At 30.8% G+C, this 25,288-nt stretch overlaps 1 protein-coding gene across 1 annotated transcript; it reads left to right on the top strand.

Moving 5' to 3' along the window:
* Nucleotides 1-613: 613 nt before the first annotated feature.
* D2HGDH (FAD-linked oxidases family protein) lies at nucleotides 614-12,048 on the top strand. Its single transcript, XM_020360823.3, has 14 exons — nucleotides 614-1,271; nucleotides 1,402-1,503; nucleotides 1,621-1,668; nucleotides 6,735-6,805; nucleotides 7,432-7,550; nucleotides 7,850-7,945; nucleotides 8,021-8,130; nucleotides 8,863-8,943; nucleotides 9,425-9,522; nucleotides 10,023-10,131; nucleotides 10,870-10,975; nucleotides 11,219-11,304; nucleotides 11,391-11,516; nucleotides 11,599-12,048. The coding sequence occupies exons 1-14, from the start codon at nucleotides 852-854 to the stop codon at nucleotides 11,686-11,688; spliced, it is 1,662 nt and encodes a 553-aa protein (XP_020216412.1). The 5' UTR covers nucleotides 614-851; the 3' UTR covers nucleotides 11,689-12,048.
* The last annotated feature ends 13,240 nt before the right edge of the window (nucleotides 12,049-25,288 follow it).

Below are 25,288 nucleotides of genomic sequence, written 5' to 3'. Positions count from 1 at the left end.
ATATATATATATATATATATATATATATATATAAAATGACTTATGTCACGTAATATTTTTATTACTAAATTACATTTTTAGCTTCTTAATTAATTTAAATTATTTAATCCAGACTTTATTATCAAAATGTTTGATTTAATTTTTTAATTTTCTAAAACAATGTAATATAGATCTTCTCATTCAATTAAAACCAACTGATCAAGTGTGTTAAATTTTTTAATATGTAACGATACATTTTATTAAAAACTTAAAAATAGTTGGTCTTATTTAAAGAAAAAAAAAGTCACATAATAACGCTTTAGAATGTGAAAACATTATAACGTTTTAGAATGTTAAAAATATAAATAAAAAATGTTATAACGAGTTAACACAAATGATTTTAAGTTTGTCTCGAGCTTGCATTTTGAAGGATATAGATTTGACATCCCTTACCACCACTATTTCTTAACTATCATTTTTATGTAAAAAAAAAAATAAATGATTTTATAATTTCATTCTACCAGATGTATCGATTTGAAGTTGATACTTAAACCAAAAATGGAATCTGAATGCTTAAATAAGAAACCATGGAAACGATGTAAAAGTTTGTCATGTTAAAAGAGGTATTGAGGGAAGAGGGGTTAAATTTCAATATTCTTCTGTTCTTCACAGTGGTCCACCTGGAGGTGTGGCAGAACAGAACACCGGAACCTACAACCTTGCACAATATATTAAAACTTAAAAGCATACACTACCTACCTTCTCTTTCCATATTCATTCCAAAGTAACGTTACGTAACCAACTTGGCTTCGTGCACCTCCACTCTTACCGTTCATCGCAACCCACCTACCTACCCTGTCCCAAGCGAAACAATGCCCAAACACAACACCAGAGCCACACTCGCCTTCCTCTTACGCTCCCTCCATCGCCCTACCCTTCTCCCTTCTGCAACGCCGTCTTCTCGTTTCACGTTACATGACAAATGCAACGACGTCGTTCGCCCGGATTATCATCAAGTTCCCTCCTTTTTCAACCCTTTGGGAAATTTCGCCCAAACCACAAAATGGGGTGTTGGAATTCAGCAAAAGTGTTATGGTTCTATGGCTGGGCTTGTTCAAAGGAACCCCAGATTCTCAAAGTTGAATGATGATGATGTTCGATACTTCGAGGGTATATTGGGCGCCAAAAATGTTGTACAAGATGAGGATAAGCTTGTCGCTGCCAACATTGATTGGATGCATAAATACAAAGGCTCCAGTAGGCTTTTGCTACAACCTAAGACCACAGAGCAGGTTCGTTTATTTATTTATTTATTTTTACTTTGTTGAATAGAATGAAGTCGTGAACGATTACCCTTTTGGACTTTGGCCCCTTTTGTGTTTTCTTTTTTTAATTGACTTTTTCGAATGTTTTATTTTGCAGGTTTCTCAGATTCTCAAATATTGTGATTCCAGAAGCTTGGCTGTTGTTCCACAAGGTGGAAACACTGGTCTTGTAGGAGGAAGTGTGCCTGTCTTTGATGAAGTATACCCTTTTATCCATTCACAAGGGTTCAAGTTCAACTTTCAATTTATTAAAAAAAAAAAAACAAACTGGTTATTATGTGATTATTAACAACTTTCTTATAATATGATGTTGCAGGTGATTGTAAGTCTTAGTTCTATGAATAAGATCATATCTTTCGACAAGGTAGACCATTTACTGCTTGAAAGGCTTATTTGTTATAACTTATGAGCTCCCCCTTTCGTCTTGTGTGCTTGTTTTGTCTCTCTGCTTTGTTTGGATTTTATATTAATTGTTTTGAGAACTTAATATATATTTTTGTTGAGCACTGCTGTACAGCATTTGCATCGTGAAAAATAGAATCATTATATCTTTCTTATATTAATTTATTAATAAATTAACACTTTCCTATCTTTCAGCCTTTTGTTCATAAAAATAATCAACATACTGCAGATAGAGCTTGTAGATGAAAAGTTGTTTCTCAAGAGTATATGGATATTCTGGTGCAAAACTGAAATTGCTTTATTTCTTCAAAGAAGGCTATTATATAGCCAAACAGAATACATAAAACTTAGTCCACGTATAACTTACGTGACCATATTAAAAAACAAACTATTCCTAAAAACAAGATTCTCCCTATACATCGGGATTTATTAAACAGAAACAAGAACAACTTTAAACAATAAAAAACCGTTTCATTCCCTCCCTTAAACTGACTGCAAAATGCAATTAGTTTATTTCAGCAAGATCAAACATTCCCATCTTCTTTCTGAGCTTCTGGACAGCCTCAAATTTCAAGGCTTTAGTCATTAAATCTGCAACTTGTTCCTGAGTTCCACAGTGTACCAACTCAATTTCTCTATCTTTCACAAGATCCCTTAAAAAATGAAAACGCACTCTGATATGCTTACTTCTTCCATGCATAACTGGATTTTTGGAAAGTTTAATAGTTGAACTGTTATCACACATGATAAGGGTGTTGTCTTGTGAATGAGTTAAAAATCTCAAAACTCTTCTCATCCATATTGCTTGACAGGCGCTGGCAGCAGCAGCTACAAACTCTGCCTCTGTACTTGAAAGAGTAACAATTGGTTGTTTCTTGGATATCCATGACACTGCTCCTGAACCGAATAAGAACACATAACCAGATGTGCTCTTAGAATCATCCTCATCTCCTGCATAATCAGAATCTGTAAATGCAAGCAGATTTTCTTCCCCTCCTTTCCTGTAAAATATTCCATAACTGGTAGTTCCCTTTAGATACCGTAAGATTCTTTTAGCCGCTTGTAGGTGTAACTCAGTTGGTTTGGACATGTATCTGCTAATTAAACTCACACTGAACATGATATCTGGCCGTGTAGCCGTCAGATACATTAAACTTCCCACAATCTGTTTGAAGTAAATGTTATCCACAATGGCACCATCAACATCCTTATTAAGCTTACTCCCTGGGACAATTGGACTCTTCACAGGTTTGCTTTCAGTCATTGCGAATCTTTTCAGAACATCATTGGCATATTTCTATTGACACAAAAATATTCCTCCTGGATTTTGTAAGACCTCAATGCCAAGAAAGAATCTCATCTTTCCTAAATCAGTCATATCAAAAACCTGCATCATACACTTCTTGAAATTAATCATCATACTCACATTATTGCCGGTATACATCAGATCATCAACATAAATGCTGACGATTAATATGTTCCTTTCGGTGTCCTTTTTGATGAACAAGGTTTCTTCACTTGGGCATTTTTGAAAGCCATCCTGCATGAAATGTGCTTCTATCCGGCTAAACCAAGCTCTGGGTGCTTGTTTTAGACCATACAAAGCTTTATGTAGCTTGTAAACCTTGTGCTCTTTCCCCTTTTTCACATATCCCTTTGGTTGCTCAACGTACACATCTTCATTCAACACTCCATGCAAGAATGCAGATTTGACATCTAGTTGAAAGATGTTCCACCCTTTGCATGCTGCAAGAGCCACAACCAGTCGCACTGTGTCCATGCGTGCAACAGGAGCAAATACTTCAGAGAAATCAATTCCATGTTGTTGTGAATATCCCTTAGCTACTAACCTTGCTTTATACTTATCAACTTCTCCCAACTCATTCAATTTTGTCTTGTAAACCCATTTAACTCCTATTGTTTTTGCTCCAGCTGGTAGATCCATTAGTTCCCAGGTTTGATTCTTTTCAATTGATTGTATTTCACTATCCATAGCTTCTCTCCATTTTGCATGTTGGACAGCTTCTTCAAACAGAATCGGGTCATCACCGGTGACATTTTGAACCATGTAAGCTGTTGCCTCAGCTTCTTCTTCTTCACTTAAACCTTCACCACTAACAAAATCTCCCATCCAAGTTGGCTGCCGCCTCTCTCTGTGTTGAACTTCATTGGTTTCACCATCACTCTCGAGCTCCATGTCTTCCTCAAACAAATTTCCAGTATTCTTATCACTGTTTTCCTGCTCACTGTCATCACTATGGGGTTCATCATCACCCCACATCAATTTAGTTTCAATTTGTTGTTTATAATTTGTACCCCAGTGCCAACTCTTTTCTTCCTCAAACAAGACATCTTTACTAATCACAATTCTCTTGGTTTTAGGATCAAATAAGCGTAACCTTTGGATTCATCACTAACACCTAGCATAATACAAGGAAAGCTTTTATCATCAAGTTTACCTCGTGTGGCATCTGGTATGTGCACGTGAGCTAAGCAACCCCAAACTCGTAGGTGTTTGACAGAAGGCTTGATTCCACTCCAAGCTTCTTGTGGTGTGATATTTTTCACGGCATGTGTGGGACAACGATTTAACAAATAAAATGCCCAATTCACTGCTTCAGGCCAAAAGGATTTAGGAACATTTTTGGCTGAGAGCATACACCTTACCATGTTCATAACAGTCCTATTTTTGCGTTCAGCGACTCCGTTTTGATGTGGCGTGTAGGCTGTGGTAAGTTGTCGTTTTATACCATTTTCATCACAAAACGATTTGAACGCAAGAGAATTAAACTCTCCTCCTCTATCTGTTCGTAGACATTTGATGAACGCTCCGACTTCCTTTTCCACCATGTTCTTGTATGACTTGAAACATTCGAAAGCTTCAGATTTTTCAGAAAGCAAATACACCCAACCTTTACGGCTATAATCATCAATGAGGCTTAAGAAATATCGTTTTCCACTATTGGAGGTGGGTTCTATGGGTCCACAAATGTCTGCATGTATGAGCTCCAAGACGGTGCTAGCATGCCATTTGCTTGTCTTAGGAATTGGAGTTCGATGCTGTTTGCCAGTGAAGCAGTCAGGACATACAACACCTAAGGAATCAAGTGTCGGTAAACCATGTACCATGTTCCGTGTTTGTAGAGTCTTCAAGCCTTTGTAGTGTAGGTGACCAAACCTCCAATGCCAGAGGTAAGTGAGATCAGAGGAGGTATGTAAACATTCTTTAGTAGAAGAAGGAATGATGAAACTTTCATCAAATAGAATGAACATACGATTTGTGCTCATATTTGTGTGAGCAATCAAACCTTTAGATGGATGATAGATATTGCATTTTCCATTCTTTATGAGAATGGAAAGACCCTTTTCCTGCAACTGCCCAATGCTTAACAAATTTTTGTGAAGCTCAGGGACATAATATACATCTCGTAGCAGAAAAGCAGTGCCATTAAAGACTAATCTGACACTTCCTGTGCCAACAACAGTCATTTGAGAGTCATTGCCACATTTGACAAAATGTTTAGCCTCAGACACCAATTTGACGAAAGCACCTTTATCACCACACATGTGATTAGAACACCCGGAATCCAAAAACCATGCGGCCTTCTTGTTGACTCCTTTGTCGATGGTAGCCATCAAGAGCAGCTCTTCTGTGTCATCTACTTCTGCATAATTTGCCTCTTTGTGCCATTGCGGACATTCATACTGGAAATGACCCAATTTGTGGCATTTGAAGCATTCCACATTTGCCTTTGAGAAAGACTGTCTTCCGCTACCACGTCCACGACCTTGGTTGGACCCTCTACCTTTTCCTCGACCTCTACCTCGATTGCTTTCTGACGTGAGTACTTGCTCATCATCTCGGGTGATTCGTTTAAACTTTTGCTCATGTACCACCAAGGAACTTTGTAGTTCGTCAATGGACATGGCCTCTGTGTCCTGTGATTCCTCAATCGAGACCACCACATAAGTGAAACGATCTGTCAAAGTGCGAAGTATTTTTTCAACCACCTTGGAGTCAGGCATATTTTCTCCATTGCTGCGCATCTTGTTGGCCACTGTCATTACCCGAGCAAAATATTCTGTTATGGTTTCGGTGTCTATCATTTCCAGTACCTCAAACTCCCGTCTCAATGCATTAAGCATGGATTTCTTTACGCGTGCATTTCCTCCAAATTTACGTTTCAATGAATCCCAAACAATTTTGGACGTACTCCTGTCCAAAATTTGTTCGAAAATAGTTCGATCAATAGCTCGGAAAAGGTAATGCTTTACCTGATGATCCGCACGTCTGGATTTCTCCAACTTTTCCAACTGTTCATTAGTCAGAGTTGTGCCCTCCACCGGCTCCTCAACACCAGTCTTGACCAAGTTCCAAAGTCCCTTGGCACAGAGTAGATTTTCCATTAATTCACTCCAATGGTCATAGTGTTGACCATCAAAGTAAGGGATTTTGGTGGATAGTTTCTCGCTTTCCATTCTCAAACTTTGTGGTTTTCACTGATAAGCTGCAGCTTGTGTATCAGGCCCCGTGGAGCTCTGATACCAGTTTGAAGAGTATATGGATATTCTGGTGCAAAACTGAAATTGCTTTATTTCTTCAAAGAAGGCTATTATATAGCCAAACAGAATACATAAAACTTAGTCCACGTATAACTTACGTGACCATATTAAAAAACAAACTATTCCTAAAAACAAGATTCTCCCTATACAGTTTCTGCTTAAAAATTAAGCAAAACTATGTGAATCACGATTCACAAACACCCATATACAGCTGGAAAATTGTATCTGTATAAAAATTAAGCAAAACTATGTGAATCATCATTCACAAACACCCATATGCAGCAAAGCTCAATGCAACAGTTTCTCCTCTTAAGAGCAAACGATATCTAATTCTGCTAGTCACCTTGCAACAACCATTTGCATCAAATTTTCATTAATTGTCTCAATGGAATTAAAGACGATTCAAATGTTAAAATGGCTGGTTTGTATATTTAATTCTGAAGTTTCTGCCGATGTCTTTTTTAGGTTAGTGGAATATTGGTATGTGAAGCTGGGTGCATATTGGAAAATATAATATCATTCCTGGACAATGAAGGGTAATCCTTTTCAGTTTATAAAGTTATTATAATTTGGATCAATTTCATAGAACTGTAAATAAAGTTTTTATCTATTTATTTTAAAATTTGAGAAATCTTATGCCGGCTACTGTTAACGATAGTAGCAAACTACCGTCTCTATCCTGCAATGATTGCAGTTTTAACATTTAGAAAAAGTTCAAAAATGAATAATGTTCTCACTTTTCAATGTAATATTAACTACTTTTTTCTTAATTTACCCCTTTATAAATTCTTCAACTACCACAATTGAGTAATGCATTTATTGAAAGATTGAACTATTTTAGTAAAATTATATCAAAAAGTGATATATTTATTGTTATCCTTAATCTATGTATAGAAACCTTAAACTGCAATTATTGTAGGGTGGAAGGAGTAATTGTTTTTCTTCCCTATTTTGAAGTAATAATTCTGAAGCAGAACTGTGGGTTCTCTTTGGTTTGTTATTTTCTTGAAGTTCTGAGTAGTGCTGGTGCAAGTGCAGTGTCATAACTCATGTCTTCAAAATTTTAGATGATCAGTTGCCCTTTCTTTGCCCGTTTAAGATTTAAAACTCATAGCTTTGATATATGCTTTCTGTATTTAAATTGTGTACACTTTTCATTCAGATTTATTATGCCACTAGACTTAGGTGCAAAAGGTAGTTGCCAGATTGGTGGAAATGTTTCAACTAATGCCGGTGGGTTGCGTCTTGTTCGTTATGGATCCCTTCATGGAAATGTACTTGGTAAGAAAATAGTTTTAATTCATTAAACGTGATGATTCAAACAGGTTAACTTTTGCTTGTTTTTCTATATCATCTGAATTTAGTACTTCTAAAATCAGTGCATCACTGCTAGATGATTGTATTCACTAATCGTTTCTGGTATGGAGTCTGGTTGAAAGGTGGAATCGATTTCAGGTTGGAGTATAAAAGCACAAAGAGTTGCTTGATATATTGCAAACTTGGGTGGCATTGTTAATCCATTTTTTTTTCTTCCAATTATACTAAATTTATTCTGAAGCAAACTTCTGATTGCCTGGCAGGTGTTGAAGCTGTTCTAGCAAATGGTACTGTACTTGACATGCTTAAGACACTGCGCAAAGATAATACTGGCTATGATTTGAAACATCTATTTATAGGTATGTAGTGAACAACAATTGAAGTTTGGAAACAAGTAGATAATCTGATTGTAAATTAACTTACCAATGATGTAGGAAGTGAAGGTTCCTTGGGAATTGTTACTAAGGTTTCAATACTTACCCCACCAAAGTTATCTTCTGTAAATGTGGCTTTTCTTGCATGCAAAGATTATAGCAGCTGTCAGGTATGATCAATGATCCCATTGAACTCATTCTATAAATAATATTAAAAAAAAATTGCTTATGGAATTTCTTAAACTAATTGATGTTTTATTCTGGTGCTGCATTGCTTTAGTCACTTCTATGTGTTACCTAAATTGATTGCCCTTTATATGATTTTGATAAATATTATACAGAGTGATTGGGAAGCATAATATATATTTTTTCTTTTCCTTTTTCATTAATGAGGACCCTAGTGCCTATTTGGTTAGAGAAAATGTTCTCGTTTTCTATTTCATGTTTTCACAAATAATTACAAAAAGGCCTTTTTGTTTTCAATGATTTGTTCAAGAATTGGTAAAATTAGTATTTTGTTGTTTTCACCATTTTTCCTATAAATTTGAAATCATGAGATGAAAACAGGATACTTTTTTATACTTAACACATCCTCAACTTTCAAATTCATTTTAATTTTCTTATCATCATCTTACCACTAGTAGCTCTGAATAAGCAAGGTGAAAATAGGTCTCTAATGACAAGATATTAAACTATATAGGAACTTTCTGTTACCAATTAGGTGAAATTCTTGTCTAAGCTTATGTATTGTACTCTTTTTGCCTGGTTTATCTTTTTTAATGATTTATACTGCTAAAAAAGTAAAAATTATCTGAAATTTTTATTGTCACTTTTGTTTTCAGCATGAAATAGGAATTCATCTTATCAGATTATTTTATTTTATTTTTTTCTGTGTTTATCAGAAACTACTACAGGAAGCAAAAAGGAAACTTGGGGAGATTTTGTCTGCATTTGAATTTCTAGATGGCCAGTCTATGAATTTGGTAACCTCAAGTGATATTTTGTGATATAATTAATATGGTGTGATGATTGCTGCTTATAATGCATTGAAGTTGTCTTGATGCATACTCATATGCTAAAACTTCATCTAACTTTTATGTTTGGTGTTAACTTTATGCTTGGTATTACCGGATACCCCTGTACAAGAGTGCAAATTATAGTGTCGCAATCCTGCATCATAGAAATTGATGTGCAAATGATAGTGTACCAGATGGCTAAATTGTCATGGAATTCATTATGAACTTTACATGAATTACTATTTACTAATCATTGCTATGTTTAGAATTTTCACCAATCATAACATCTCTCTTAGTTTAGATTTATTTATTTATTCTGGATACTTACAAATTACTCGTATAGAAACCTAGGTCCTGCTACCGAGAAAATTATTAAAACTTTGTAACTTCATTTTCTTTTCCCCTTGGTTGGGACATAGTCATCCTGATCTGATTGGACTTCTGACAGGTTTTAAATCACCTGGAAGGTGCACGAAATCCATTACCCACGTTGCATGACTATTATGTTTTGATTGAGACAACAGGCAGTGATGAATCTTCTGACAAGTAATAAGTCCTTGCAATTTTGTGTGCGTGTGTGAATAAAGTGCTTGCATTTTAACTTGGTGGACTTTATCATTTTACCGTAGTAAATTACTTTGACTTCCGCTGTTTTGAATTTTGATCAATTATATACCTCTATTTAATTTGTAACTAGCAATCCTCAACAGAGACTAGTGTAATTTGGTATATTAATGGATTTGTTCAATGCTGCATTTTGTTCCTTCTTCATCTCAGGCTTCTGCTGGCATTAAAAATATGCACCAGCTACTTCAATTTTTTTAGGGGTTGGGTGGTAGAATGTGTTTCAGGGTTTATTAAATTTCAAATATCTTCCTCTATCATTTCACTAAAGCATCCTGAGTTTATCCAAATGAAGTATTCTATGCTATGAACCTTAAAATTTGCTTGAACATGTTCCTTAACTGTCTTTTTTAGTTATCAATTCTGAGTATGTAATTAAGTCCCTTCATATATGATGTCACATTTTATTTTGATACCTCCAGACAAAAGCTTGAAGCGTTTCTACTTGGCTCCATGGAAAATGAATTGATATCTGATGGTGTTCTTGCTCAAGACATAAACCAAGCATCATCTTTTTGGCATCTACGTGAGGTTGACATTTTTCACTCAATGATTCTTTTTTGGAAAAATACTTTATCTCTCTGTATCTCAGCCATGCTTTGCTAGTGACCTTATTTCTCTGGGCTGATTTTCCAAATTTTGTAGTCAGTGTTTTTACCTCTTATGAATTCATACTTACGTTTTTTTAAAATCAACAAGCTGGACCATGTTAGGTCAGCTATACACCTATTTGGAATTTTTATACCAATGTCATATTGAAGTTTTTGTTATCTACATGCTCTTATCCGCCTCCTTGATTACTAAGGCTGTACTTGCTGCTTTATCCTTAGAGAAGGTTTCAATTTAAACTTCATGGTTTCATACTTTTACTCTTTATTTGGTATGAACTGCTAAATTTGCTCATATGATTCGTTTTCATTTTTATGAGGTAGTTGATCAATGATCATATTTATTCTGATTTCTGCTGTCACCACTAGGCTCTCGTGGATGCTTTTTCAGTATAGACCATTTGCTTGTTTTACACACTACAGACATTTCTCCTCAGTATATTGACATTGACAAAATAATTAGATGTTTGAAGTTTGAACATAGAATGACAATGTTTTTACACATTTCCCCCCTCATAAGTGCTATTTCCTCTGTTTATTATTCAACAATGATTTGTCATCAGTAATTAAAATTTCATTTTAACATGAAAAACTTTAATGGTTTTCTATGAGAATACTATTGTAGAATTTGGTTATATTAGATGTTATCTAATGATTTCAGGGTATATCAGAGGCATTGATGAGAGCAGGAGCTGTTTACAAGTATGATTTATCAATACCTGTTGAACAAATGTACAATCTTGTTGAAGAAATGCGCTCTAGACTAGGTAAGGAACTGGCTAACGTTGCCATTTAGTTGCTATATTTTTGTTTCTCCAAGTTTGTGGTATAGTTCAGATAGGAAATTAGCAGAAAAGGGCTATGCTAAGTTTATGCTTAAGTTCTTTATTTGTGTCCTAGAAAGTCTATGCATACTTGAGGCTTTTATGGAATATATGTTATCTGTTGTATCACAATCATGCATAATTGATCACGATTTTGCATTTTATTTATTTATTTTTGAACTGTAGGTAATACGGCTAATGTAATTGGATATGGTCACCTTGGAGATAGTAATTTGCATTTAAATATTTCTACTCCTCAATATGATGACAAGGTAGCTCCAGTAAACTCAAAAAAGCTGTTTGGTTATGAAATTATTCTTTTTGTAACATTATAATTTATAAGTATTAAAATTTGCAGATTTTGTCGCAAATTGAACCCTTTGTATATGAATGGACATCTAAGCACCGTGGTAGTATTAGCGCAGAGCATGGTGTGGGACTAATGAAAGCTAACGAGATTTTCTACAGCAAATCTGGCGAAACTGTATGTTTATTATTGACTCAAGTAGAAGTTTGAGAATGTAAACTTGTGAATTGAATGTCTAAACTAGTATCAAATTGGACAGGTGCAACTGATGGCTTCAATCAAGAATTTGCTGGACCCCAATCACATACTCAACCCATATAAAGTTCTTCCTCGCTCTCTCATTTCATAATCTGATGTGGAAAACTTGGCCTTGTATTCACGTCTTTGCTCACTTCCCTAGAGGGAGACAATGTTACTTATTTCTTTGATCCAGTAAGTAATTCTCCAAATGCTCGTACCTCATTCATTTATGAGGAAAATCGATGACTGAAACACCAAAACTGGTGTTTGCTGCCAAATAATGATTTGCTCCCCCCCGGCCCCACACACACCACCACAAACCACATACTAGTACCTTTTTCATTTATAACTTCGCCTTGTATTCATGTCTTTGTTATTAGAAGTGTATTGCTACATTGTGAATAATAAAATCATTGTGTAATAAATTCGTCTCAATATTTTATAATATCTTTTGGCCCCTTTCTGACAATTTGATTGATGATCTTTTGGCAAAGTCTTCTATATATATATATATTTTTTTTTTGGTTCAGATAGAAAATATTATAAAGATGGTCGCAATGAGAATTGAACCTAAGTTCTCATGCTTCTATTACTTCAATCCCGCCTTATCCAATGACTAGGCTAACCTTAATGCTTACAAAGCCTTCTACTTGATATTTCCAAATATATATCTTGTACATATGTGATGGAAGTAGTTGAAGAAGATGGTTCTAGATTGATGTCTTGTACATTTTTTAACGTTCACATATTTTATTATTCTAAAAAAATGTAAGGCTGAAAAGTAAGAAAAATTATAATTATCCATTCACTTTTTCTTTTATATCACTTTTATTCTCATTTTCTTTGTATCTCTTTTTTTCTTTCCTTCTTTTTTTTTCACATCACTTGTCATTTAAAAAAACAATGTAATAGTGGAGGATTTGTGTAGTGTGTACAAAATCTTATTTCATGATAAGTGTCGGGTAAAAGAAAAAATAAGTCATTTTAAATTTTTAATGTAATATTAATTATTTATTTATCATTTATACTTTTAATAGTATTTTTAGAATGTTGTATTGCATTATTTTTAGTAAGGAATATTAATGACATGGTTAATTTTGTAAAATTAATATTAATTTTTTTTTCATGCGTGTAAAATAATTTAAAAAAATATTTATTATTAATATTATCATAGTTGAATTAGTGATTGACTTGAATTGGATATTAAGTCAGTAAGTCATTAGTTGAATTACATAAATTAATATATTATTAAATATATTTTAAATTATTTATATAGTATAAAAAATATTTTTCTTATATTTAATAATCAAAAACATGTTAGTGTAATAATTTATTTATCTTTTAGAAATTTATAGGACCTGAGTTCAATACTTATTTAAAGCAAAATTTCTAACTTTTATAATGCACACATTAATGATTTGTCTGATAATATTGACTAATTATAGAATGAGGAAGTATTATGTTGAACATGCTTTATTATAAATTGAAAATAATAAAAAATTGTTATTCTCATTGAACAAGTTTTATTAATGATTTTATAAGTTTAAATTTTGACAAATAATAAAAATTGTTAAAAATAATTGTTACAAATGTGCCACTAATGTTCCTCCACATAAAATAATAATTCTTCTCATTTTCTCTCACAAAATCTGATGAAGTCCCATTTCAATATTTATCAGAATGTTAAAACCTTAATACAATTTGTGTGGATTGAATCAGTTGTCTAGTATCATTTACGTGGCTAGATTTTAATATATATATATATATATATATATATATATATATATATATATATATATATATATATATATATATATATATATATAATGGATAGATAGATACATACAGATATTGAGAAAACTGAATCTACTTTTAATTTATGCAAATGGACATATGTTACTAATATATCATTCTTTAATGGATCAATTTTCATATAATAATGTCATGCAGTTCAAGGAATTTAGAATTATATATTGTGCGGACTAAATTTAACGTCTCGAATATTGTTTGTAATTATATTTGTTATAAATGAATTATAAAAAATTAAATGTTGATTTTTTTATAAAAAAAACTCCCTACTTTTTAAATTAATAGGGCCTTAATTCTAATTTCATTGTGGTCATGGAAGCTAGCTGGTTATATTATGCTTTCTTTTGCTTCCTCGTGTGATAAATAATAATTATTATGCATATGGGATAATTTCGGGATAAACTTTTCAGCTTTTAAAGAAAATAGAAGAAAAAAATGATTCTTGAAAAGAGGGGGAAAAATGTACCAAATATACAAGATAGATGAAAGCACTTTGTCCTCAATAGTGGCACTTTGCACGCATGGAATTGGAAGGAAGTGAACTGAAGTTATAGATTTATAATGTGTGGCTATAAGCAATCTTTAGAATTTATACTAAGACTTGTTGGTTCATGCGGTCATACTCAATACTCATGCCTTCAATCGGTTATATTTTTTCTTTGGATATTATTTAATTATAATTTAGTTACAATTTTAATAAAATTAAGCTATATTTAAACCACCATGACCATTTGATAATGAGAGTTGATTGGAGTAATATACCTAAAGTCTTAAGTTTAAATTATAATATATATGTAATGTGTATATATATATGTATATGCTTCAAGATTAATTATTAATTATTTATTTTTAAAATTTATTTTATTGGTAGATATCTTCAATTTAATTTTTATAACATTTGTTATAAATATGAAAATCGGAGGAAGCAACAGCCAAGAATCATATTTTCTGACAGCTAGATGCGTTTCTTAATTCATCAAGAGAACCTTCCTTTTGAATGAGTTTTCCAAAATCATCAATAAACTTGAACGCTTCTTGATACGAAAACAAAAGTTATTAGCCTGTAGCTTCGTTTTTGTTTTGCTTCTAATTCTTGGTATAATGGTTCATATACTAGAATGCTTCTAATGCTGAAAGCCTGACAAAGGGAAAGTGAACAGATCCAACCAAAAGGAATGTCAATCACACAAACCTTTGCAATATCTTTTTTGCAAAATACATATTTGTGATTTTTCTAAATAAATTTTTTCTAAAAAAAAATTATTTAGAGAGTAAAATTTATTATTGCGTTTTCTAACATATATAGCTAACATTATGCATTAAGCTTTTTTTAAATTACAAAAACCATTCTTCATCAACCTATGGTTAACAGGTTTTGAAAAAGGAAAAAAAAATTTATTGGGTAATTTGATGACAAAATAGGCCAATTAAGGGGTGAAAATGATTAAAGTATGTTAGACTTTGTTGGGATGCAAGCAAAGTCTCATATCGTTCAAACAAGAAGATGATCATGAGTTTATATACGTACAATTGACTTCATTAGTTGAGAGACCTTTTGACTGGTGTCCAAAAGCAAAACCGTGAGGGTTTGAGCCCAAAGCGGACAATATCTTACCAATGTGGAGACATGTGTATATGTGTGATAACCCCCGGTGCACAACAAGTGGCATCAGAGCTGATGGTTTGATCAGGTGACCGGCTCAACGAGTATGTGTTTCATCCTTTGTTTGAGGATCCCTTGTGGCGAAAGTCGAGTTAGGAGTCGTGTCTCGCTATCATGAGAAGCGGCAGGTGGCTCAACGAGTATGATGGTTGGCAGGTGGATCCAAGTTTGGGATCCCTTGTGTCGAAAGTTGGGTTAGGAGGTGTGTAGCACTCTGAGCGTGAGTGAGCACTTGTTGGGATGCAAGCAAAGTCCCACATCGTTCAAACAAGAGGATGGTCATGAGTTTATATACACACAATTGTCTTGATATCCAAAAGCAAAACCGTGAGGGCTTGAGCCCAAAACGGACAATATTTCACTAATATGGAGACATGTATATATGTATTTAAAATATATTATGCTTTTGACTTGTTTGTCGTAAATTTTTTTAAAAGTCCGGCTTGACTCTTATAAAAAAAAAAAAAAAAAAGACTTAAACTACAAGTTTATGTAAGGGTTAGCATCATGATAATTTAACATCAAGATAAAAAAAAATGTGAGATTTTATAAGAACTGAATTTAACTCGTGTATAATAAATTGCTTTAAAATATAAATTAACTAGCATTCATGATAATTTATTCAAAGTTATATTTTGTCATAACATCTCTAAATCATAGACGGGTCTGACCTACTTTTCATTCTTAAAGGACAAACAATGTAATATTTTTATAAGATTTTTCATAATTTCTTAACGCGTTCCCCTCCGAAGCATGTCCTAGAAAGCGATTAAGCAAGAATAAGCTATTCATCCATGTTTGTGAATATTATTACATCCATCTTTGAAGTTTCAACTACTTGCAATGTTTTGACCCAAAGCTTTTCCAAAGCACAAACTGTGATGTAAGTTTTCCACTAATCACGCGGGGAATATGCTTATCTTCAATCCCGAATTCGCCATGAGAACAAGCATAATTTCGGCTTCAAATTGTTGGTGCTCCTCAACTTGGGAAAGTCAATGCAGTACGACCACTTGGGAAAAAACGAATTATAAGAAAGGAATAAAGACTAATGTTGATTAGTTTTGCTCTATGAAAGAAAGGAATAAAAACTATTGTTGATTAGTTTAAGTGATAAAGAATTTTAGCTCATGAACAATATTTAAAGTTCAAGTCTTGAAAAAATGAGAAGAATAAAAAAAGTAGAATATCGCTGAATTTGACTAAGATTAATTAGGCTCGGGAATAACTTTTATGTATCAAGAATATCCAACAATAAGAACAGAATAAAAGAGAAAATATGTCTTGGGAGTCAGAAATCAGAAAGATACTATGCTGCTTTGCAGTTTTCCCCCCAACTCTTTTGGTTTCTATGAAGTATGAATTGAACCTAATGTCTTCATGAGAAAACCTAAACAAGTTTATTTATATGTACAGTTACAAATTAATTTATTTATCTATGTGTATTATATATAAAAGTATTACAAAAGTTTTTTTTTTTGGGTTGACAGAATTACAGAAGCTTTTAAGTCAGTTAAACTATTATTTAATATTTACATTAATTTATATCTATCTTTCATAAATTTATATTAATAAAAAGGATTAATATAACAACAAATAAATGGATCATTATTTTATTCTTTGAATCGTAATGAAAGTGCCAATTTAGCTCTTAAAATTATTGTTGTAAAAAAAAGCTCTTAAAATTATTAAAATAAAAAATAATCATTGAAAATGAAGATATTGTTGGTTAAGTTAGATCTTTCATCACCCTATCGATAAACTAAATTCACTAACATAGATACATTGATGTGGCATATTAAGTGTCATATTGACATCCACATTCAGTTACAACTTGGTTTTTAAAATTGAAGACAATCGTATGTCAATGTGGCATGTTAGATGTCTTGTTGGTTCCTGCATATTGACCATGTGACAAACTAATTTTTGGAATCACTTTGATAATGTATTTTTTTTAGTGTTTGTCTTCTTTCTTTCTTTTTTCTCTCTTCAAAAAGACCCCAAATTTTTACGATATGTAAAATTAGAGATTTAGAGCTTCAAGAAAAAACAACGTATGCGATTATTAATGCTTCCTTTTTGCATACTTTGCTTTTTTATGCAGGATGGATTTATATGTGTGGGGTTATGATTCAAGTTGAGTATTTTATTTCTTTTTACATTAGTTCTTATCCGACTGTGTTAATATTAAGTACTATTTGTACTTGTTATCCTCTTTGTTATATAATTTTCTTTGTTGATAAAAAAAAAAGTATGCAATAACGGTGGAAAATGTGAGGTTATTTTATTTTATAGTTAAGATATATATATATATATATATAAAGAGTGTAATTGGCAATTGTAATTTGCATTTTTGCTATGTGGTGTAATAACATCTATTTAAATCTTTAGAACTCTTTGAGTTACTGGTCTTGTTTTTCTAATCATTAACTTTCGAGATTGCATAGTGTTGCAACTCCCCTTTTTTTTTATTTATTTGATTGTGCAAATGGTCTTACATTACTCGTCATCGTTACATCTTTGAAAATTATGATTTTGCGTATTATAAAGTCTTAAAGGGAATTTTTATACTAAGGAAAAAGGTGATCATTGCAAAATAAATAAATAAATGGCAAAATAATTTGCAATTGGGTTATCACATGTACAACATGAGACTGTATCAAGACTCTTAACAATAACACGATATATCAATACTCTAACGTCATTAGTTTATCAAAACAATAACATAATATATCAATAGTCTAAGGTCATTAATTCATTAAGATGATGATTGAACAAACTTGATTCACGATAAAAGACTAAAATATTCTTATTAACTCGTTCAATACAAATATATAAAGTTTTAAAATATTCTTTTATTAAATGTGATAAATAATTAAATTAAAGATTAAAAATACTAATAAATATTCTTAGTGTAGTATATGTAATGAGTATAAAATTAAATATAAAATATATTTATAATATTATTATTTTATTTCTATCATAATTTGTTGTACCTGTCCGAAGGACACACCAGTAATCTTCTCGTACCTAAGCAAATATTTCGGTGAGGGGGAGGGTACCTGCAAAAGGCACTGTGACGCTCAAGTCAGGACAAACACGAATATCGATAGTAATTAATGAACCGTGACATACCTTATCTTATGTGACTTATTTATATTGATTGTAATGGGTCTTGAGCATGGTAGGCCTCTTCTAACATTTGCCAAATTAGGTAATACGGTACTAAATGACCGATTATGCCTTAATTGTGTGTTTGTCCTTGTTAATCGTGATCGTTGTTCTAACCGCAATATTTAGTCGTCTCGGCCTTTGGCCAAGCCGAGAGGTAAAGGGCCGCCTAAGTATGAGCGTCTTGTACAAAGTTGTCTTCGAGTCTCGACCTCTGACCGGGCCGAGACATTATTTGGTTGACTAGTTAGGTTACTAATATAGCCAAGACTTCAACATTTTGGGGCACAAGGGTCCTTGTAGGTTCGGCTATCTCGGCGTCCGAGAGCCTATGCTAAACCATGTGATGTAGAAGTCCTTGCATCCCGGCCGTCTCGATGGCCGACATGCCCGAGACTACTGTATTTTAGAAAACACCTTTTTTCAGGGTGTGTCATATGCTCTTTCACATGACCGATATGATACTCCCTGTACATTTTTGAATCATTATTTTTTAATAGATTATTTACTAAATTTAATTGATATATATTATTTATAAAGATATATAAGGAGAATATTACTTTTTGTGTCTACATTTTCAAAAATAATTATATTCTTATGTTATATTTTATTTTTCTCACAAATTTATATTTAAGAATAAAATAAGATATATATATATATATATATATATTTATTTATTTATTTATTTTTGTAAGTGTTAACTAATAAAAAAAATCTTCGAAGTAATTTTTAAAATAATTAGTACAAAACTCAAACAAGTTTACCATATGTCAATTTATAGTTAGATAATAATGTAAAAAAACGCATTCTAAAATTAAATCATTCCTTAATTAATATCCTTATAACACGTCACTCTACAATGTTTCCCAATAAATTTGTTATTCTTTTTTACCTTAGGTTAAGAAAACAGAGACAAATGCTATTTGAGATAAAACATTTTTTCAGTTTCCACATTTTTTTTCCTTTTAAACCACTCTTAAACCATCTAATCGCCAGAGTGTGAGTGAAGGAACCATCAGATTCATGTCAAGGCAAATAATAGTGCCTCCCTGTTTTGAGATTTTCACTTGACAGCCTGGCTAAATTATCATATCCCATTATCCATGCATGAAATCTTACTCAAGCTTCTTTCTGTCGAGTTTAATAAAAATAACTTTAATAAAATGAATTTAAATTGTTAATAAAATGAATTTAAATTGTTAAAAGTAATAAAAATGTGTATTTGAATTAATCTAAACTATATAATTATCTAACATATTTTCATTATTTTTTTTTATTACTGTCAATTATGTGGATCAATTAATATGAACTTATTTCAGTTTAATTAATAATGTCAAATTTTAAATATGTAATTATATTAAATACTTAAAAAGAGAATTTTATTATCCGTAGTAATTTTATCTAACTCTAACAAGATTACATCTATAAGATATCTTTGGTAATGTGGTATAAAGAAAAGAAGAAAAAAAAGAGTATTTTTATTAGAAAGGATATTTATTTTTTAACTTTAACATAAAGCAAACAAGAATTCAATATGAGCTACATTTCTTACTTTTCTATCTTGACTTTATGAACACCACTATGGTGCAGGGATCTTGATGAGGTTTCATTGAATTCCTTTCTTCAATTTTGGCAACCCCACCAATGGTTTGTAAGAAAGAGTGGATATGAATTATGGACAGCATCTTGGCTTTTCAATAGTTACAAGTTTTATTCGACACCTTTATATCTCTTGCCTTGGATTTTGTTAAAGATTATGACCATTTTCCTTCCGGTGAGCCCCCTAGTTGATACCCTGTATATGTATGACGTATGACCTACTCTTGGTTTTGAGTTTTTTAAGGTTATGAACAAAAAAATATATGATGATTTTAATTATTTAAATTGTTTTTGTTTTTTTATATTATAAAACTATTAGAATATCAAAAATATTTTTATAATCATTCATTATATACATATCTCATTTAATATGTATTTTTAATAATTTATCTTGTAAATCATTTATAAGATTATTTCTATTATTAAATTATAAATGTATAATAAATTATACCGATTAGGTTGTTTAATGTAAATATGTTAATTTTTATCATTAAAATATTTAGATTTATTATGATAATTATTTTTATTTTTACTATTTTCAACTAAAATATCACGTTCTTCATTATTTTTTATATAGTTTTTCATTCTCAAAATTTTTAGTATTGAAGTCTAAATTACTTATATTTGTATTATTTAAAAAAAATTTATAGGATGTTTAACAAAAAAAATTATTCAGAACACCTTTTTGAGAATCAATATCAATTTGTTTTATTTCTTTTTCATTTTAGATTACCATAAGGTTTCTATGTAACATGTTCAAACTAAAACAATTTATTAACAAGTATAGACAAAAACTAAATTATAATATATGATTCAAATTATGGGTCTTTAATGTGAAAATGGAAATGAGATGAAACAATAAATTGTAATGAAAAAAAAAAATTAATAATGATGACACATCACAAAGAAATTTACAATGACTAATAAATAGATATTTTTGATTTAATTTTAAAATTTTAACGGTTGAATTATTAAAACTTAATATAAAATATAAATTATTTTAAGGTCATCAATTTATTTTTTTACAATTACAAGTAAATTTTTATTGAAAAATATAAACATCACATTCAATTGAGTAGTTTATTTTTTATAATAATAATTGTCTTATATAATTTAATTATGTAACTTTTTATATTTATATAAATAAAAAAAATTGATGATCCATTAAAAATAGGCCACAAGTGGTCATTCACCTTAATTGTGCTCATGGCTGCTACCGATATCACATATGGCATATAAAAAGTATGAAAAAAACTTATATTTATTGATAATATGATTAAATTAGTTTATATAAATGTGTCTAGTCTTTACTTTTTAAATTGCTTTTCTATAACTGAGTTATATAACTAATATCCAAAACTTGCATCTATTATGTATATATGGTGTTGGGTACACCTATAGGACCTACTATTAATACTACTTATTTGTTGATAAAAAAAAAAAAAAAGAGTAAAGATAAACAATTATAACCAAGAAAATATGAACTCTCACTTAACTTAACACGAGTGAAAAAAATAAACAATAATTTAAGGATAGGAATAGTAATATTACATGATGGAATGTACATGTAGGTATACCATACCAATCTTGTCCCATTTACAAACCAGAAGAAAATAAACTCATTTATTGCTTACAAGTATCTAATTAAGCTCCCTATTATATTATCCAAAACGAATTTTATCATAAAGTATTTGTGGGTGTAGTGTTTTTTTTTTGGTCATATTAAGGATCAAACTATTGTAAATATGTAAGGACATAATGATCAACATACGACTATTAAAAATGATTAACAATAAGGAATTGATTAATAATTTTTTTAAGAATAGAAATCAATTTAAGAATATATACTATATAGTACAAATGACAACCAAAATATTTATTAAACATTTTTCCAATCTAGTTTTTCTTTTCGCGTCACATTACTTATTACGTTTATTACTTTTTCTTTCTAATTTTTTTTCCATCTCAATCCACCCGGCCCTAATGATGGACGAGTTTCATTACTCAATGATTTATGCAATCTTGTTTTTAATTAATTTATTAGCAATTATCACATTTTAAAAACATTTGGGAGTTAGTTTCTATATTTCTTTCAGAGCTAACAATATTCAGTCGAGGGTTAATTAAGAACGAGAGTCTTAATCTGAGAGTGACTCAAATGTTTTCTTCTACACGTTTTTGTGGTTGACTATATGACATTCTGGATCCCCATCGTTCTTTCCGAGAAGATAGTAACATATATATTGTTTGTAGAAATTTAGTAGATGCGTGTCCTTGAGGTTGAGGATGCAGTTCCACAAAACTTCAACGTTTTGTTTAGTCTTTCAATTTTAAGTGTGTTATTGAACGAGACTTAGCAAAATTGATCGTGATTAAAATTAATTTTGAAGTGATATGATTTATGTTTAAATGTGTTCCAATAAAGGGATAGTAGCCGAAGAACCCTTAGTGATGTAAATCTAGCCGCCGTCCTGACCTATAACATTCAAGAATGAGAATAACCTACCTTTCACCAGTTCCTTTTCTCCTTATTTATATGGGTCACATACACGTGATCCGGATCATCGATCCTCATTCCCTTAAATGCGTGCGGATCCCCCTCTGTAATGAGCCTATGAACCGTATTTATGATCGTAATCAAATTTACGCAATAATCACGGAAATCATAACATTGATTAATTTTACCGGAACTCTCTCATCAATACACCTATGACTAGCCTAAAGTCCAGGGTGTTCAGTCGGATGGGGATCAAGAAGATATATTCTGTTCGGACTGCTCAGAAAATTAGAGACTAGGAGGGTACACAAACCCTTCTGGCTTACGCGTTATCAAGGCAGAGACATTGATCGGTCAGGTCGGCAAATTGGAGATCTGAAGGGTACACAACCCTCTTGGCTCGAGCGTTAGTGACGCTAGAGACATTGATCGGTCAGGTCGGCAAGGGTACATAATGTTTTTATTCTAAAAATATATTGATAGCAGAAGTTAGAATAATTTTTTAATATAAAAACTACTTAAAATTGCTTAACTCAATTAATTATGGACTTAGAAACATTTCTTTAACATGAAAACAGACATAAATATTTACATAAAATTACGTTTTAGTTATGATTGATCTAACGTAAAGTGAAACCATACACACCCTAAACTTATCACACGTATGAAGGACGAAGAATTGTTTTAACGGTTTATGTACAGTCATATATGCATATAAACTGGTATAATTAACTTTTATAGCACCACCCTTCATGCATAACCAACTACTAAACCACACTATATCGTTGATTACAATCAGAAATAGAGATCATGATTAGTGTATCACCACTTTGCTTATAATCTTATATGGTTCCGTTCCATTTTTAATTCATCGCTTATTAATTTGGATCCGCAAAACACGTGTACATAGGGATAAGTTAACTAGAGTGTTGAGTCTTAATTACTACTAGCTTGTTAAGAAAGGTTCAACCTGCAATAATGATTGATTGGTGTTGCTCTTTCCGCGTGCCTGAGATATATATAGAGTAATGAAGTGCCTCTGTCTTCAGCTTGCGATAAGTATTTGCTTACAGAAATTATTAGTAGATCAAAGATCATCATAAAATTATTAGTCGATTCAAGATCTTTATGGACAGACATAAATATAAAATATAGCTCTATGTGATGATAAACTTAATGGTGTTGAAAAGAGGGGATAAAAAACACGAGAAATGAGTGTCATAAGTTATGACCCATCATGCCATTTTTATTTTATTTTTGTATGTTTCTTTCTCTATTATGATTGTATACAATGCACGAGACTAAAATCCTTTTTGGTGTTTCCTTTTAGAACTTTTTTTTGTCGACTTTTCAAACAAGAAATCGAAATCTTCGGTTAGAGGAAAGTAAAATGTTTAGTATACATTTTATTATTTTAAGGGATTATAGTATTCGGGAAGGTCTCTTGTAAAGACAATTTGGAATATCTTTTGTGGAAGGGAAAAGAAAGAGAGAAAGATTTATATTAAAAATAAGAGAAATTCTATGGTACCCATCTTATTTGAGAGGGTACCGGTACAGTTTTTTATATTTTATATTTTAGTAATTTATTTAAATAATATTTATAATATTTTATCCTTTCAATTTTTAAATTATTTAGTCATTTTATTTTTATTTTATATATTCTAATTTATTTGTAATAATATTATTATATATTTAAATAGTTTAATTTTAATAATTTTTTAAGTATATTTTTATCTTTTCACTTAAAATTTTTGAATTTTTGTATTTTAATTTTAATAATTTTTTAAGTATATTTTTTGTCTTTTTGTCTTAAATTTTTGAATTTCTATATTGTAATTTTAATAACTTTTTATTTCTACTATTTATTAATTTTTTCTTTTTCTTTAATATTTTATAATATTATTGAAAACTTATAATTTTAATCTTTATAATTTTATCTTACTTTTTATTTTATAGTATAATTTAGATTATTTATTTTATAATTAAATAAATTTTTTAAAAAAAAATTATGAATTTACATAGAAAAATGTATTGAAATCCTTCCATCTTTGAGGGTACCGTAGCAATTCCCTAAAAATAATACATAACTTACGGTGTACAAGACATGTGGATAATTCGTACAAGACAGTAATATAAGGAAACTAATTTTATAATGCACCTTTGACTTTCCCTATTTTTGTATACGTTTTTTTTTTATATCTCTATATAAACATTTTAAGAAAAAGGAAAAAAAATGAAATAACTTTTTTTTATAAGTTATAATTAGTTTATAAAGTTTTTTTTTATTTGAAATGAACTTATACATGAATTAAAAATAAGTTTTTTTTGAAGGAATTAATATGAATTTTTTTTACAAACTAATTAACTTATACATAAATTTTAGCTTAAGAATAGCTTCTTTTATTTTTTTTAATAAAAACATTTATAAATTTTTTTTATCTAAACAGATCCTATATATAATAAAGAAATAAATCTTAAATAAAATTGTTGAATAATATAGGATTTGATGAATAATTATAAATTAACATATAAATATGATATTGTTATATATAATACGGGATTGTTGACTTTATTAATAATAATTTTTAATTAATTAATAATAATAACTTTTACACTAACAAAATATAAAAATTGAACTCTAACATATAAACTTAAAATATAAAAACTCCAAACATGTGGTTCAACGGTAGGAGTTGATCCACGCTTAAGCAAGGTTAGGGGTTTGAATCCTGTATGCAGTCGCGTTAAATTTTGAGGTCAGCTATCTCACCCTTTGAGGTGCCTTCAACAACCACTGTTATCGGCCCTGGATACTCCAGAGAAAAAAAAAAAACTTAAAATATCATAAGTATATATGAATTTGACGGAAAAAAAAAAACTTAAAATATCAAAAGTATATATAATAAAATGCAAAATTTAACATAATAAATAGATAGTTAAAATTTTTAAGTATATCAATAATAGTTT

The sequence above is a fragment of the Cajanus cajan genome, chromosome 11 (genome assembly GCF_000230855.2).
Source record: "Cajanus cajan strain Asha chromosome 11, NIPB_CcT2T_4, whole genome shotgun sequence".
Classification (NCBI taxonomy): Eukaryota; Viridiplantae; Streptophyta; class Magnoliopsida; order Fabales; family Fabaceae; genus Cajanus; species Cajanus cajan.
The sequence above is the reverse complement of the archived record's forward strand: the minus strand, read 5'-3'. Positions and strand labels throughout refer to the sequence as shown.

Bases quoted from the DNA above. Each gene is read 5' to 3' on its own strand.
- D2HGDH (XM_020360823.3), top strand. From the start codon at position 852: ATGCCCAAACACAACACCAGAGCCACACTCGCCTTCCTCTTACGCTCC. The intron at 1,504-1,620 runs GTATACCCTTTT...ATGATGTTGCAG, and splicing joins GTGTGCCTGTCTTTGATGAA to GTGATTGTAAGTCTTAGTTC. The intron at 8,944-9,424 runs GTAACCTCAAGT...GACTTCTGACAG, and splicing joins ATGGCCAGTCTATGAATTTG to GTTTTAAATCACCTGGAAGG.